Below are 16467 nucleotides of genomic sequence, written 5' to 3' on the forward strand. Positions count from 1 at the left end.
TTGCCTGTTCCTGTGATGACTTCAAGACATCAGCAATGTTTACAATGTAGCTGATTTGTGGCTACTGTCCCGCGCAGGCAATTAATGGCAACAAAATTGGCCGCTGACAATTTGCTGTATGGTTTCGGCAAAGACTACATTTTGTTCAAATTTATGTTCAACACCCACTTCAAGCTACACCATAGAAAGCCAGGTAAGAGTAAAAAAAAATCCTCAATCATATATCAAGGTGAGTTCCCTGTTAATTCCATTCTTTTGCAACAAATCCTCATGTCAGGTTGCTTCATTTTGTGGTTGTTGTTTTCTTCCAGACATAGCACCTTTCTCTTGTTTTTTTTTTGTTTGTTTGTTTTTTTTGTTACATTTTGTCAACAATGGTGCCCTAAATCGGAGTTTTATCAGTACCATGGGGATATCAGTAATTTTATCAGTACTATCAGACTTACCTGTGAACTACCACTGCCCGCTGTTACGTGCACCTCCCCGACCCCCTGGTCACGGCGTACCTCCGAGCCCCGAGAGGAGTCACGGCAGAAAAATGTGTTATTCTGTATGTCAAAGATCAATGGAGAAGCCACCCCAATTGTTAAACTCACAGTTTTGTAATATATAACTCACTGCGCTCCAAGTGAGTGAACGAAGAACATTCCCAATGTCTCTTATTTCCGGCTCCAAGCCAAAGTTGATGTGCTCCAGCGATCGCCAGAACGACCATCGAGACCAGAATCCCGTTCGGATGGCAAGCACAGTCCTGCTGCCAACGCGGGGCACAGGCGCCCTCAAGGCGAATGGGAAATCCAAAGGCGCCCTCCAGGCGACTGAGAGATCACACCCTCGGGTATGGACGAATTAACCTTCAAAAAGCCACGTCACACACACGCCCCAGATCGACGTCTGAATGCGGTGAAAATGGTCGAAAAGAGACGAAGCCGTGAGCGAAGCACAAGTCCTGCGCGAGTCAAAATGGCCGACGACCCATTCTCGAGACGTAACGGCCCGGCAATAATTCTCCTCGGCATCCACCGCCAAAAACCTGAGACGCAGGTTGATCGGTCACAGCGATGACAACTCTGTCGCAGGAATCCCTTTCCCGGAAACCCGAAAGTTCGCAAGTGACTCTTGCTCGCTAACGTTCGCTCCAGACCGCAAGTAGCTCGGCTCCTTCTTGTTCGACTCACTCGCTCCGCCCTTCTTTTTTTCCCCTCTTCCTCTTCGTCGTCTGGTTCCCGATCTGGTTTCCTGTTTCTTTTAACATTAACTTTTTTACCTTTTGAAAACAGTTCATGAACAATAAACCTTTTGAAAACAATAATAGTACATGGAATCAGAAATATTTACAGTGGATGCAAACCACCACAACGGAAGTGACGAATCCGTAACACCGCCCACACCCTAAATTTAATTTATGTAAAGTTTACCACATTCTTGATTGACTTAGATGGAATGCCCCAATCAGCTATTCAGACAAATGCAATTCACAAAGTAATTTGACAGAATACATTCACCAAATGGGAGGTGGATTTTCCACAAGCATGATGAGCTACATATCCTACATACCCATGGAAAGGAAACACGATAATGAGATGACTAACTTTCTGACAACCCCTCATAATAAAGCATTCGAGTTTACTGACTGGTCATTATAAAGTAATGCAATGTATATAGTGTATATGACTATAATACCAGTAGGGCTTGAAGAAACATTATAACATCTTAAATACATCACCAGAATCAACAAAAAATTGAAATAAACACTTGTTTTCAGAAAGGTTCAGGGGAAAATATCAACAGTTAGAATATCAACCCTCAATGGAATACTGTTCTCCCCTCTGGGCTGGTACTCCTGCCTCACACCTAGCTTGGCTTCACGCTGTTGAAGCCAAAACTTTCAGAATCATTGGAATCTCCCACGATGAAGCTAACTCGAGAGCCTTTCACTTACTCACCGCAGGCAGGTTGGTGGTCTTTCTGTCTTCTACCGACTCCTCTCCGGCCTTGCTCCCCCAGCTCTCTCTGGGCTCTCTCCCCCAAATATTCCTAGAGGTCGCACAAGATCTGCCTGCAACGATCTTATGGTTAAACTGCCAAAATCAAGACTCTATGTTCACCTTCACTCCTTCATTCTTCTTTTCGCCCACCTCTGGAACAAACTCTCTCACTCTCTTCAATCCCAATCCTCCCTCCAGGTCTTTAAAACAGCTGTTCACCACCATCTCTTGTCTTCCCCCATCCAAACCCTTGATCTTTTCTACCCCCACCAATTTCACCCCAGATCTACTTTTTTGGAATGCCGACTTCTTTCCTGGAGGTCCTTGCAGTGTCCTTGTAGTGTCCTTGTGTTTTATACTTCTCCCACCCTCCCCCCCCCCCCCCACCCCCCTTTTCCATGCCTCCTCCCCCCCAAGCCCTCTCCCTCCCACAGATCTCCCAATGTCCCTGCTCTCAAATGTTGTGTTTGTGTGCTTCCCCTTCTCTCCCCATCTTGTCTACCGCTCCCCTTATTATATATTTTGTGTGTCTGATTTTTTGAGTGATAAATGTTAGCTCTTTCACGAGCCTCGATCCTGTATACAAAAAAAAGAAAAAAAAGTTGTGATTCATACGTACTCAATCCCAAAGTTCCCCCTTGTACGCACCGGTGCAAACCTCCTCGGCTATGATTATGTAATAAATAGATGGCTTCCTTTGAAGACGCTTGGAAAGTACAGAAACATCATGCATGTTTACCATAATGAATAGTAAAACATGAAGTCAAATCATGAATAAAAAGGAGGACAGAGTTGAGGAATATAAATTGCAGCCATACTGGACAGGCTGGTGAATGTGAAAATGCCAAGATGTAAAAAAAAAAAATTGACATTAATTATTCATCCGGACAGAAAAGCATGAAGACAGATGTCCAGGCAGCTTTCTGTGCATGAGCGGATGCTTCTCGGCCTTGATAAGAGCGAAAGAAACGCCAACTTGGGCTGCCGAGGGTTTGTGAGCAATGACAATGAAAATAAAGGTGCACAGTTTTGAAACTGATGCAAGACTGCTTGCCTTAATTGCACGGCCACAGGCTGGTGATGAGAGTCGTCGATGATCTCCGGCAGGCACGTAATTATATCCCTTTGGACGTCCGCAGGGGCAACGCTCACAAGTTCCAAGAGCTTTTCCGTGAGGTTCTGTGAACAGTGCACCCTTGTAGCATTTCATCTTTGCTCGAGCCCCTTAGGTATTAGATGAATGAGTGCATGCATTATTCAAATTCATTGTGGCACGGCAGACTGCTCATTGTCCGTGCTGCAAAGTGCTAGCGTTTGTTAAACACTCAAAATAGATATGTTGTTCTGTTGTTCAATGTTTTTGCAATGAGTCTAAATAATAATGCTGTGGTTGGGAAAGGGAAGTAAAGTGGTGGAATTCCAGATGAACTTAAAATAGTTTATAGCAGAGGAGTGGGTAGCTGGAAACTCTTTTAAGGTGGGTATAAGTCATAGAATCCTCACCTGGCAGTCTACAATCCTGTCAAGCCATTTGAGCTGATTGAGAATTTGTCGTGGGACATTGACACCATCAGCTGAAACCCTGAAATGAAGGCAAATACAGGGCAGATAAGCTTCACCAGGCTGAGAAAGCCCTTGGATGAATACAAGATTTTACATTCCATTCTAAGTGACAAAATACTTACTCAACGCCCATGAAATCAGGAAACATTTCCAGCAAAACCTGTACAAGTGGTGTCTGAAATGCAAGATATTGATGGCAAATTAAAATGGTCATCAAAGGCCTCAATGTGACGCAAAGTGCACATGTGCGACAGCAGCTGGTGCAAGAATCAAGAGCTTGATAAGATTTAACGACTCAAACTAGAACTGCACTTCGTAGAGTGCATACAGTCGCCAGGCTGAACAGTTTACATATTGCATGCCACTGATGGGCTGGATTTGGATTCAGACCAGAACCAAAATCTAATCGGCTTCTTTTTGTCATCTAATCCACTCATCCACCTTGTTTTGTCATAACTCGTCCATAACCTTTTGAAATATCTTGCTATATACTGTATATACAGTCACGTGAAAAGGTAAGTACACCCCATGTAAAGTTTTGACTCTTTCAACATATTGTTACGGTTTCGCGCGACCCCCGTTCCCTTACCAAGGGGAGTTTAAGCCCCTTGTTCTCCTTGAGTCGTCGCAACCGCGAGACTTAAGTCGCCACTCCCGGGCAGACGCAGGACAGGGTTTCGGGACAATTCTCGCACGTACCTAGGTACCTACGCCGCCGCGGAAGCGGGGATCAAGTCTTGCACGAACCACACGTAATTTGAGTACGTCCGAGCGGATGGCGTACCACGTGGTCCGTGCAGTTACCTTATTATTGGAACCCGATTAGAGCGATATAATTCGCACCACGCTTAGTCAATAGATGGAAATGACGGGAACGATCAAATAGAAGGAAGAACACAGGTTTATTTACAGCTATACAAGGCGAAGAGACACAGAGCAGGCACTTAAACAGTCTTAGCTTATTTTCCCAGACAATGGGCCCGTTCACACTCACAGGGGGAATGAAGGAAGGATGGTTCATGCGCTGAACGCGCCGGCTTTGTTGTTCAGGAACAGCTCGCCCGGCGTGGCCCTCTGCGGTCACAGCACGTCCCTCGACGAAGGCAGGCAGGCAGGCGGGATGGATCCTCGCAGAGCGTATCTCGAACAAATGCAGGCAGGCGAATATGCGCGTCTCTCGCCCGGCTCGACGGTTCTTCACAGCGCGATTAATATAATGGCACGCTTTCACTCTCGCAACTCAATTCAGGATCTGCCTCAAGCTCAACCGAGCACTTAACTTGTAACTCAATTCAACACAGCGCTTCGAACTGATAACTCAAGCTCATCACTCAGCACAGGTCCTCCTCAAAAACTCTCACTTGTTCAGCGCACCTCTCCTCAGTACAGAGAACTCTCAAGCGCCTCTCCCCATAACTGAGGTGGGGGCTTTTGGGCACAGGGTTATATTGCCACGCCCTGGCCTGCCTCGAATGTTCCAAACCACGCCTTTTGCCGCAGTGCTAAGCCACTCCCCTCGAGCCCTGATTGGCAGCTCATGCTTACCAGTCACTCCCACTTCTCCTGTTCCGCCTTCCTTCGGCTTGCCTCGACTTGTCAGGCCGGCCTCGTGGTAATTTGCGCCAAAACTCAAAGCATTGAGGTGGCATAAAGCAATGGAAGGAGACCTAACTCTCATTATTCTACTCAACGCAAAACTACACATAGGAAAGGTCTACGCTTACACTTACTAAGAAATAACTGAGCTTAAACGAGGCTACATGTTGTAGTGTGACTAACTATGAGGGGAAAATTAAGCTTTATTGCAAAAACACAGAACCGCAACAATATTTCAACATACAGCTATTTGATCTTCATTTCAACAATATTGAAAGATAAAGGTGATATAATATAACAAATATCATGAAACATTTACATTTTGTAGTCCATTGTATAATTAAAATAAACATAAATGCAAATTTCGCATGTGCAAAAAGTAAGTAAACCCTTGGCTCTAATAGGTGGTATTGCCCCCTTTGGCAGAAACCTCAAGTCGGCGTTTCTTATAACTGTCTACCAGTCTCTGACATCGACTGGGAGAAATTTTTGCCCACTCCTCCATGAAGAATTATTTCAGCTGTGCAATGTTTGAGGGGTTTCTTGCATGCACAGCTCGTTTCAAATCCCCCCACAACATCTCGATGGGATTTAGATCCAGGCTTTGACTTGGCCATTCCAGAACCCTCCATTTCTTTATTTTCAGCCATTCCTTGGTGGATTTACAGGTATGTTTAGGGTCATTGTCATGTTGCAAGGTCCACCTTCAGTTGAGCTTCAACTTTCCGACAGATTACATTTTCACATTATCCTCAAGCACCCGCTGGTACAATGAAGAATTCATAGTGGATTCTATGATGGTGAGCTGCCCAGGCCCTGATGCAGCAAAGCTGCCCCAAACCATAATATTTCCACCACCATGCTTTACAGTTGGTATCAGGTTCTTGTGGTCAAATGCTGTCTTTGGTTTTTCGCGAAACATGTCTTCTGGTACTGTGGCCAAATAGCTCGACCTTTGACTCATCTGTACAGAGCTGTTACGTGCTCCTCCCCAAACCCCGGTCACGGTGTACCTCCGAGCCCCGAGAGGAGTCACGGCAGAAAGATGTGTTATTCTGTATGTCAAAAATCAATAGTGAAACCACACCAATTGTTACCAACAAACAAGTATTGTATTAGGATCACACAAGAATAACAGTACAACAACAATAGTAATCAATTGTACAACCAATATATATTTCCTATGATGGTACCATCAGTTTCATAATATATAACTCACTGTGCTCCAAGTGAGCGAAAATAACATCCCCAATGTCTCTTTCCCGGCTTCAAGCCAAAGTTGCTTCCGGCTTCAAGCCAAAGTCGATCCACTCCAGTGATCGTCCGTACGATGTCGTATCGAGACCAGAATCCCATTGGGTTGGCAGTTACACTGCCAAAGATGGGCGAAGGTATCCTCGAGAAGCGACGGGGAAACCACACCTTCAGGTATGGACGTTCGACGGCTCTCAATCGGCGAACCGCAGATTTCCCACTCAAAAGCCACGTTACACACACACACCAAATGAACGTCTGGATGCGGTGAGAATGGTTGAAGCGAAGTGAAAAACCTTGAGCGATGCGCAAAGCGCGCGAGGCAAAATGGCCTACGGCCCGTTCTCGAGGCGTAACGGCACTACGATGATTCTCCTCGGAATCGACTGCAAAACCTGACACGCAGGTTGATCTGTCACAGCGATAACAACTCTGTCGCAGGAATCCCTTTCCTGGGAAACCCAAAGTTCACTCGTGACTCTCGTTCGCCAATCGTTCGCTCCAGACCTCGAAGCAGCTCGGCTTCTTGTCCGACTCACTCGCTCCGCCTTCCCTCTCCTCTTCTTCCTCTTCGTCCGGTTCCGGTTTCATTTAAAACATTAACTTTTTTACCTTTTGAAAATAGTAATCTCTATCTCTATCTCTATCTCCCTCAAACGCCAACAATAATAGTATATGGAACCAACAATGTTTACAGTGCATGAAAACCACAACAACGGAAGTGACGAATCCGTAACAAGAGCACATGGTTCCAGAAGTGCTGGTCTTTGCCGAGGTGTTCATTGGCAAACTTTAGTCTTGTCCTGATGTTCTTTCTGGACAGCAAAGTTTTCCCCCTGGCACACCTCCCATGTAGATCAAATTTGTGCAGCCTCTTTCAATGGTAGACTCATGCACTTTGACATCAACAGTGGCAAGAGCTACCTGTAGGTCCCGTGATGACATTCTGGGGTTCTTAGAGACTTCTTTCAGCATCTTGCGGTCAGCTCTCGGGCTGAACTTGCTGGGGCGGCCTGGCCTGAACAAGTTGGCAGTTGTTTGGAATCTTCTCCACTTGTCGATGATCTTCCGGACAGTCGAATGATTGATTTCAAATTGTTTGGAGATCTTTTTAAATCCCTTCCCAGACTCGTAGGCATCTATAACCTTCTTTCTGAAGGCTTCAGAGAGCTCTTTTGATCTAGGCATGGTGATGCCGCACACTTCAACAACGAAGAGCAAACCAAACTAAATGTCTGAGGTTTAAATAAGACAGGTTCCTCCAAGATCCTCTCTAACGATGTTCTAATCATTTGCACCTGAGCTGGTGCACCTGATTCTAATTTTAGGTATTGGAAGTAGTGATAAATGTAGAGGTGTACTTACTTTTTAAACATGCGAAATTTGCATTTATGTTTATTTCAATTACTAGGGCATGCCCGTACTATATATATGCCCGTACTATATATCTATCTAAAATTATATCCCCCCCCTCTATTTACATGAAATGGTTTGGTCCATTCGCAACGCCAAAGCGAACGGCGAACGGCTTGCGAGTACAGTGACAATCCCCCCCCTCTATTTACATGAATGGTTTGGTCCATTCGCAACGACCACAGAACCCCCCCCTCTATTTACATGCAATGGTTTGGTCCAAAGCGAACGGCTTCCGGAGTTTGGTAAAGAAATCGCCATCGCGTGCACAAACGCGCAGGAAAGCGAATGAATCGCAAATTCGTTTTTATTAGTTGTAAAACATAGTTTAACGCCAACATAGTTTGCAAACGTGAAATAAATGAATACGCTCTCAAATGTGCCATCCGAGGCAGAGTGTGTCCTCCACGTTCGGCACACGCGATCGTTCGCTGCTCTCTGATTGGTTGAATCGTTTTTTGGACATAGCTCGGTAAGTAATTGTCCGATTAATATGAAACCTTGAAAAGGCACATCCTCGGGTCCCCAGCAATATACCTGGCAAGTTTCAAGTATATCGGACCGGTAGTTGTCGAGAAACAGCGGTCACAGACAAACAAACAAACGTACAGACGTACAGACAGACAGACAGAGATTACTGGAATTATAGATAGATACAATGGACTACAAAATGTAAATGTTTCATGATATTTGTTATATTATATCACCTTTATCTGTCAATATTGTTGAAATGAAGATCAAATAGCTGTATGTTGAAATATGTTGAAAAAGTCAAAACTTTACATGGGGTGTACTTACTTTTTCACGTGACTGGATGTATCGTTTGTTTTTTTTCCCTATCTCTCAATGAAGAATCGCAGCCTGTCATCCTCCCGAGGTCAACAAATTCAGTACCAGCTCACTGGTAATTCCCTGTGTGTGGCAAGAGGCGACTAAAAGGGTTGGTGGCAGGAAGGGCATCCGGCCATAAAACATTGCTTCAAAAAGGGGACCACGGTGCCCGAAAAAGGCCAACCCCCACCCTGCGGGGAAAAATGGCCTCTGAAGGTGGTTCTTCCCAATGAAGAATCGCTTTAAAAGATTTCATTCTCGTATCAGGCTCCAGATTGGGATCTTCACTCGAATCAAAGCAATACGTCCTTGTTACACACCCAAGCTGTCCACCAAGTTTCATCCAAATCTGTCCGCAACTTCTTGAGATGTCAACTAAACACAGACAGACAGACAAACAGGCAGGAGTAAAACATAACCTCCGTCCAGTTCCAGTGGCGGGGATAATAAAAGCAGCACCATGGGAAACATCTGGAAAAGATCATTGCCTGGTGGGATGCAAAGATCCATTCATCTCAGATCATTTCAGTCCACCGGTTGGATAAAAGCTTTGGATTTTATAGACCAATTTATAATACAAGTGACTTTAACGGATTATTTGTCCTCTCACAAATCAAACAAACGTACGTACCTGCAGCACATCAATTGCGAGCAGAAGTTTCATCAGACTCTCATGAGACGTTCTTGTACTGAAAATAAATGAATTTCAGATAAAGATCACCATTAGGTGGTAAAAACACAAGGCGATAGCAAGACAGTTCAGATTTATGACGCGCTCACTGGAGGGCACTAGGTCACAGGTTTACATCCAAATGCTTCTTCAGCATTACCGCCTCTTGTCCAATGCTGCTTCCTCCGCTCTCCAAGGCCTCTGACCATCCCCTGCAACTCAAGCATGCACGTGTTCTTCCAGTAAACCCTTTCTGGTTAAAATTCCAAAATCTAGGCTGACTGCACACCTGAAGTCTGATTCTCACCTCTCCCATCTATGGAAACACCTTCCAGAGACTCTTCCTCCAGAGCTTCAAGCAAGCAGCGCAATAGCATCTCCTGTCATCCATAATTCTGTCCCACGATCCTGATTACCCCCATTAAACCTATCCTAATGATCCTTTTGTTCGTTTCAGTATTCTCTCCCCTCTTTCCTTCCTCTTTTTCTGCTTGTTCATTCCCTTGACATTTGTCCGGCTGTCAGATCTATCTTGCTCTTCCATGAGCCTCACTCCTGTAAAGAAAAAAAAATCCCCACAACTGCAACAATTATACAGAGTGGACGTTCTAACTGCCTGAATTAGTTTGCAAAAAAAGGTACATCTTTCCAACAATTTAACATCATGTCGCAGTATTTTGTTGAAATTCAAAAGTGTAGATCAAGGATAAAGTTGAAATTATTGTTTGAAATGGTCTATGATGAAAGCATTTCATACTGTACTTGTTCAAAAGCGCAAAACGCCGACGAGTGTGAAATGATGACCGCAATGTTTTCGTTGGGAATATCCAATTCCAAATTTGACAAAAAATAAATGCAAGGACTTTACAAATGCACAACAACAATCAGTCTTAGGTTAAAACACTGCTGCAGAAATCGACACTCTTTACACGGGGCTCAAAAAATAATAGGTGCAACGTGGATACTCTGACCCTGATTTGGGTCAGAGTATCCACCATTTATGGTCTGGATGCACTGAGTGCACCCGAGGAAAGTTGGCAAACTGATGCATTGAGCAACAATATCGAGGCAATCTTGGAGGAGGGGGTGGGGGAAGTATGGGAGGGAAATCTGGAAGAAAATAGTTTTAATCTGAATACTTTTTGATATAGAGTAAGGTCTCGATGTTATGCGTGTACATTGTCTACAGATTCATAATTGTGTGATTAACTTATTTCCACAAAAATTCGATATACACGAGGAAAATTCAGTCATGCGGTTCTCGCCAATCTACTGTTCATAAGTATTTGATAAACGTGATTTTCAAGTAAATTTCAAGCCCTGGTTGTTGTTGAACCTTATAACAATCCACAGTATTATCTTCACCAATTATCGTCTATCAGTACAAGGATTTATCAGATCAAACGAACACCCAAAACATCCTTAAATCATTTAAGGTGGGTCAATATGATAACCTGATAATAATCTGTGCTGTACCATGACCAAATATAAAAAAACACCGACACTCCATCTGTTTTGCAGCGGGTAGACTGGTTTTGCAATCGTGTGTGCGTGCCTGTGTGTGTGCACCTGTGTGTGCGCGCGTCTGCGTGCGTGCGTCTGCGTGCGTGCGCGTGCGTGCGTCTATGTGTGTGCGTCTATGTGTGTGCGTCTATGTGTGTGTGTGCGTCTGTGTGTGTGCGTCTGTTTTTTTTTTTTTGTTTGTTTTTTTTTGTATACAAGATCGAGGCTCGTGAAAGAGCGAACATTAATCACACAGAAAGACAAACAGACACATAAAACAAATAACATCGGGAGCGGTAGACAAGATGGGGAGAGAGGGGGAAGGACACAAATACAACATTTGAGAGCAGGGACCGAGAGACATGGAGACATCGAGAGATCTGTGGGAGGGAGAGGGCTTTGGGGGGAGGCATGTGAAGGGGGGGAGGCATGTGAAGGGGGGGAGGCATGTGAAGGGGGGGGGGGGGGGTGGGAGAGGTATAAACATATGGACACTGCCAGGATTTCCAGGAAATAAGTTGGAATTTCAAACAAGGTGGATCTGGGGTGAATTAGTGGGGGTAGAAAAGATCAAGGTTATGGATGGGGGAAGATAAGAGATGGTGGTGAACAGCTGTTTTAAAGACCTGGAGGGAGGAGAGGGATTGAAGGGAGTGTGGGAGTTTGTTCCACAGGCGGGAGAAAAGAGGAATGAAAGAGTGAAGGTGAGCAGAGAGCCGAGATTTCGGCAGTTTAACCATCAGAGGGTTGCTGGCAGATCTTGTGCGACCTGTAGGAATATTTGGGGGACAGAGCACAGAGAGAGCTGGGGGAGCAAGGCCAGAGAGGAGTCGGTAGAAGACAGAAAGACCACCTACCTGCCTGCGGTGAGTGAGTGAAAGGCCCTCAGAGATAGCTTCATCGCGGGAGATTCCAATGATTTTGAAAGCTTTGAATTCAACAGCGTGAAGCCGAGCCAGGTGTGAGGCAGGAGCACCAGCCCATAGGGGAGAACAGTATTCCATTGAGCTGCGGATGAAAGCCTTGTAAGTGGTGAGGAGCTCAGGTGTGCCGAGGAAGGACTTCGCACGACGGAGGATGCCCAGTCGGCGACTGGCTTTGGAGGCCAGCTTGGAAATGTGGTTTTCCCAAGAAAGATCATGGCAGATAGTGAGACCCAAAAGCTTGAGTGACAGAACTTCTTGGAGAGGATTGTTGAGAAAGTAGATGGGAGGGTTGTCCAGTCGATCTTTTCGGAGAGACATAGTAAGAGAGTGAGATTTGGCAGGATTGAAAGACATGTTCCACTTGTTTGACCAGTCTGTGATTTTGTCCAGGTCTTCAGAGAGTGAGGAGGCTGCAGACTGCCGATCTGAGGGAAGAGGAATGGAGCGGCAGAGAGTGGAGTCATCAGCAAAGAGATAGAGAGGATTTTCCAGAGAGTCAGAGAGATCATTGATAAAGACCAGAAAAAGCACAGGGCCCAGCACACTTCCTTGGGGAACTCCAGCCTGAACAGGAAGGGGAGATGAGAGAAATCCATTCAGGGCCACACGTTGACTACGACCAGAGAGGAAGTCCGCAAGCCATGCATGGAGATTTCCATGGATACCATAGGAGGAGAGTTTGGTGAGCAGAGCTGGGTGCCAGACCGTATCAAAGGCCCTTGATATGTCAAGGGAGACAGCTCTGATTTCCTGTTTGGCATTGAGGACCTCCATCCATTGTTGAGACAGCAGAAGCAGCATGTCCAGAGTAGAGTGACCTGGTCTGAAACCAAATTGATGATCAGAGATCAAGCCATTGGAGAAGAGGAAAGATTTCATATCCGAAGCAATGATGGATTCCATGACTTTGCTGATAATTGGGAGCAGGCTGATTGGTCTGTAGTTGCAAGGATCTGTTTTTGCACCTTTTTTGTGTAAAGCGGTAATGTTAGCTGATTTCCAGGATGCTGGCAGATGACCTTGAGCAAAAGATAGGGTGAAAAGAACAGAGAGAGGGTGAGATAGAGCGGCAGAGCAGGATTTTAAGACCCGTGGGCTGATGCCGTCTGGTCCAGTTGCAGAATCAGAGTCGAGGTTTGACAAAAACTCCTCCACCTTGTCAGGAGAGAAGGACACAGAGTCCAGGAGCAGTTGGGTTCGACTGGGAAAGGTGGGAACAGAGCGAGATGGGTTTGGGACTAAGGATTTCGAGGCGAACACAGAGTTGAGGCATTCGGCTTTGTCACGTGCGATGTCAACTGTGTGGCCATTTGAGGTAAGGGAGGGGATGGAGGGGGAACAAACACCAGAAACGGATTTGACCAGACGCCACCAGGATTTGGAGGAAGGAGACAGGTTTGAGAGTTCATTCTTGAGTGAGGAGAGATAGTGCTTCCTGGCACTCCTGAGGGTAGACACACACTTGTTCCGAGCTTGGTGGAAGGAACTGAGATTTCCTTCAGTTGGATTAGCCTTCCAAGAGGCAAAGGCAAGTTGTTTCAGGGCAACTGCCTCACCACAAGATTCAGTGTACCATGGACGGGAGGAAGGGTAAGACAATTGAAGGCGAGATGGGATAAATCTGTGCATGAGAGAGATCAGTTTGCTTTGGAAGAATTCCCAGGAAGAATTGATGTCAGAGGCAGTGGAGATGGGAGACCAATCCAGACGATTGATGGCTGCTTGAAGACCGTCCCAGTCGGCCTGAGTGAAATGCCAGACTCGCCGACGCTGAGGAGGCTCTCTGAGAATGGCCAGAGAGATGTCCACTTTGACAAGCACATGATCAGAAGAACCGATTGGAGCAGAAGAAGAGCAGCAGACATTAGCAGGGAAGTTTGTCATAACCAAGTCTAGAAGAGAAGATACTCCATTGGCTGAGATCCGGGTCGGGAAATTGACAGATTGTGTCAATCCCAGTGAGTCACAGAAGTCCTTTGCTGAGGTGCCATGACTAGTGAGAGAGGAACCCACACCCAACCAGGTGGCATGATGACAGTTGAAGTCACCACATATGAGGAAGAGAGAGTTGGGATGAGTGGATAGAAGTTGGTCCATGTTGTCAGACATTGAAATGTAGATGGAGTCATCACTGTTTGGGGGACGGTACAGAACACATATGAACAAAAGGTGGGAGCGGAGAGGAAGCCGTAACCAGAGGTACTCCTGCGGGTGAGGAGGAAAGAGAGCAGTGCAAGGAGAGTGAGGAAGAGAGTTTTTGACAAAGATAGCCACCCCACCACCAGGCCGAGGCTCAGGTCTATCATACCGGAGGAGGGAGTAACCAGGAAGAGATATTAAGGAATCAGAGACATCTTGAAGGAGGAAAGTCTCTGTTAAGCAGATCAAGTCTGGATTGTCAGAAGCAACCTGTATGGAGAGATCAGTCAGGTTTGAGCGAAGGCCCCGGATGTTTGAGGTCCATACCGTTAATGAAGAGAGAGGGGGAGCATCGGGTACAGGACAGGGGAGGGGAGGAGTAGGGTAAGATGAAGGATGAGAGGGGGAGGTAGGGAGAGCAGTTGATAGTGTTTCAGATGTTGCAGAAGAGTTCCAAGAAAGGGAAGGATGAGGAGGATGAAAGGTTTGCTGGTGAAGGGATGCGGCACGGTGAGGGGTTGTTTGAGGGGGGGCAGAGGAAAGTAGAAGGTTTGGGGGGGTGGAGGTATGAGATAGAAGGGAGACGAAGTGGGGAGGAGGCAGCTTGGAGGAGGAGGGGGGAGGAGAGAGAATTGGAGAGGAATGGTATGTGGGGAGAATTGAATGGGAGGGATTGGGGGGGAGTTTTGAAGGGCAGGAGTGAGGGGGGAGTTTAGGAGGGGAGGGGCAAGGGGGGAGTTTTGGAGGGAAGGGGAAAGGGGGGAGATCAGGAGTGGAGGGGCAAGGGGGGGGATTAGGAGGGGAGGGGCAAAGGGGAAGTTTAGGAGGGGAAGGGCAAGGGGGGAGTTCAGGAGTGGAGGGGCAAGGGGGGAGTTTAAGAGTGGAGGGGCAAGGGGGAAGTTTCGGAGTGTAGGTGCAAGGGGGGGGATTTGGATGGGAGGGGCAAGAGGGGAGTTTAGAAAGTGGATGATTAATGAAAGACGAACATTGATAACAAATTGGGTTTGTTGTGATTTTCAAGTTAGCAATCCGGTTCAGGATGATGGAGGAGGGATGGAATGAATGTGAATTTAGACCATGTAGTGAGGGAGACGTATAAGATATTGAATTTCTTTTTTTTGAAGTGGAATGAGTTGGAGAGGAAATTGAGAAAAGCCTTTTAAATAGGAAGAAAAACAGCGTGTTGTAATATACCACTGAATAAAAAACAGAAGGGGAAAGGTTAAACATATTTAAAAATATTTAAACAGAACTATGAACAATCTTATATGCACAAAAATACCAACGGGGGGAGAGCCGAGAGGGACCACCACGAGTCACGTGAACAGGGCAAACGGTGGATGGCAAGGAGATAATGGGGGTGGGGCGAACAGCACACCTGGACAGAAAATACAGGATGAGACAACAGTACACGTGGAGAAAATAAAATAAATGTTTTTGGTTTTTTTTTGTTTTTTTTTGGGGGGGGGGGGGGGGTGGGGATTTAGAACGTTAGACAGTATTATGTTCGGGGTAGAAGGGAAAAAACCAAGAGCCAAGCAAAACACACTTAAGTTAACAAAACACCGACGGGGGTACAACTACAGTACAAGGCCACACACGAGGAGCAGAACACGATTAATTAAATACGAGTTACAGGAAATTCAAACCAAAACTAACTATAATCAAACAATATCACATGGACGATAAAATAACGAATTGAAATTTGACAATCTATCTGGGGAAATGGGGGAGAAACACGTGGTCGAAGAACGAACGAACGAATAAGAAAGAATAAACGAATGAGCACAGAGAAGGTAATGTCTTTTTTTTTTGTTTTTTTGAGTTGAGATTTACATAAGGAAGTAGGCTTTGGGGTGGAAAGACTGCGAAAACAGAGAACGAAAGTTATTGGATCACAAACGACAGGCGCTGAGAGAAAAACAAAGCCTCAAGGTTGTACAGTGTACACTGTACAGGGCCTCGAGACGACACGAATTAACGCGATTTTCAATACAGGTATGAAAGATTTGCACCGAAAATCTTTGACGGGACAATATACGTACATACACCATAAAAGAAATACAGTTATAACGAAAATACAAATTGGAACAATGACTTAACTTCGATTTCGATGGAGAGCGTGGAGACCTGCGAAAAAACGAACCGTCGCCAGCAAGACCGGAAACGGAAGTCTGTGTGTGTGTGTCTGTGCGCCTGTGCGCCTGTGTGTCTGTCTGGTGTGTGTGTGTCTGTCTGGTGTGTGTGTGTGTGTGTGTGTATCTGTCTGTCTGTCTGTCTGTCTGTCTGTGTGTGTGTGTGTCTTTGTGTGTGTGTGTTTCTTTGTCTGTGTGTGTCTTTGTCTGTGTGTGTGTGTGTGTGTGTGTGTGTGTGTGTCTTTGTCTGTGTGTGTGTGTCTTTGTGTGTGTGTGTGTGTGTGTGTGTGTGTGTGTGTGTGTGTGTGTGTGTGTGTGTCTTTGTCTGTGTGTGTGTAAATGTATGTGTGTGTGTCCGTCTGTTTGCACGCATGCGTGTGTCTATCTGTCTGCGTGCGTGCGTGCGTCTGTGTGTCTGTGTGCAGGGGCGCCGCCAGGGATGTTGGGCC

The 16467-nt window shown here is 45.9% G+C and overlaps 1 protein-coding gene across 3 annotated transcripts in view; it reads right to left on the reverse strand.

The window, feature by feature from the left end:
• The window catches only part of FANCD2 (FA complementation group D2), a 340198-nt gene that overhangs the window by 283466 nt on the left and 40265 nt on the right, over nucleotides 1-16467 (reverse strand). For all 3 annotated transcript variants that reach the window (XM_078776144.1, XM_068112928.2, XM_078776145.1), the window contains exons 6-9: nucleotides 9277-9334; nucleotides 3674-3726; nucleotides 3492-3570; nucleotides 3043-3167 (exon numbers count right to left, since the gene is read on the reverse strand). In XM_078776144.1, the coding sequence (XP_078632270.1) occupies nucleotides 3043-3167; nucleotides 3492-3570; nucleotides 3674-3726; nucleotides 9277-9334 (315 nt within the window). The remainder of the gene's footprint in view (nucleotides 1-3042; nucleotides 3168-3491; nucleotides 3571-3673; nucleotides 3727-9276; nucleotides 9335-16467) is intronic.

This window comes from Myxine glutinosa, chromosome 4 (genome assembly GCF_964187855.1).
Source record: "Myxine glutinosa chromosome 4, kmMyxGlut1.1, whole genome shotgun sequence".
Lineage (NCBI taxonomy): Eukaryota > Metazoa > Chordata > Myxini > Myxiniformes > Myxinidae > Myxine > Myxine glutinosa.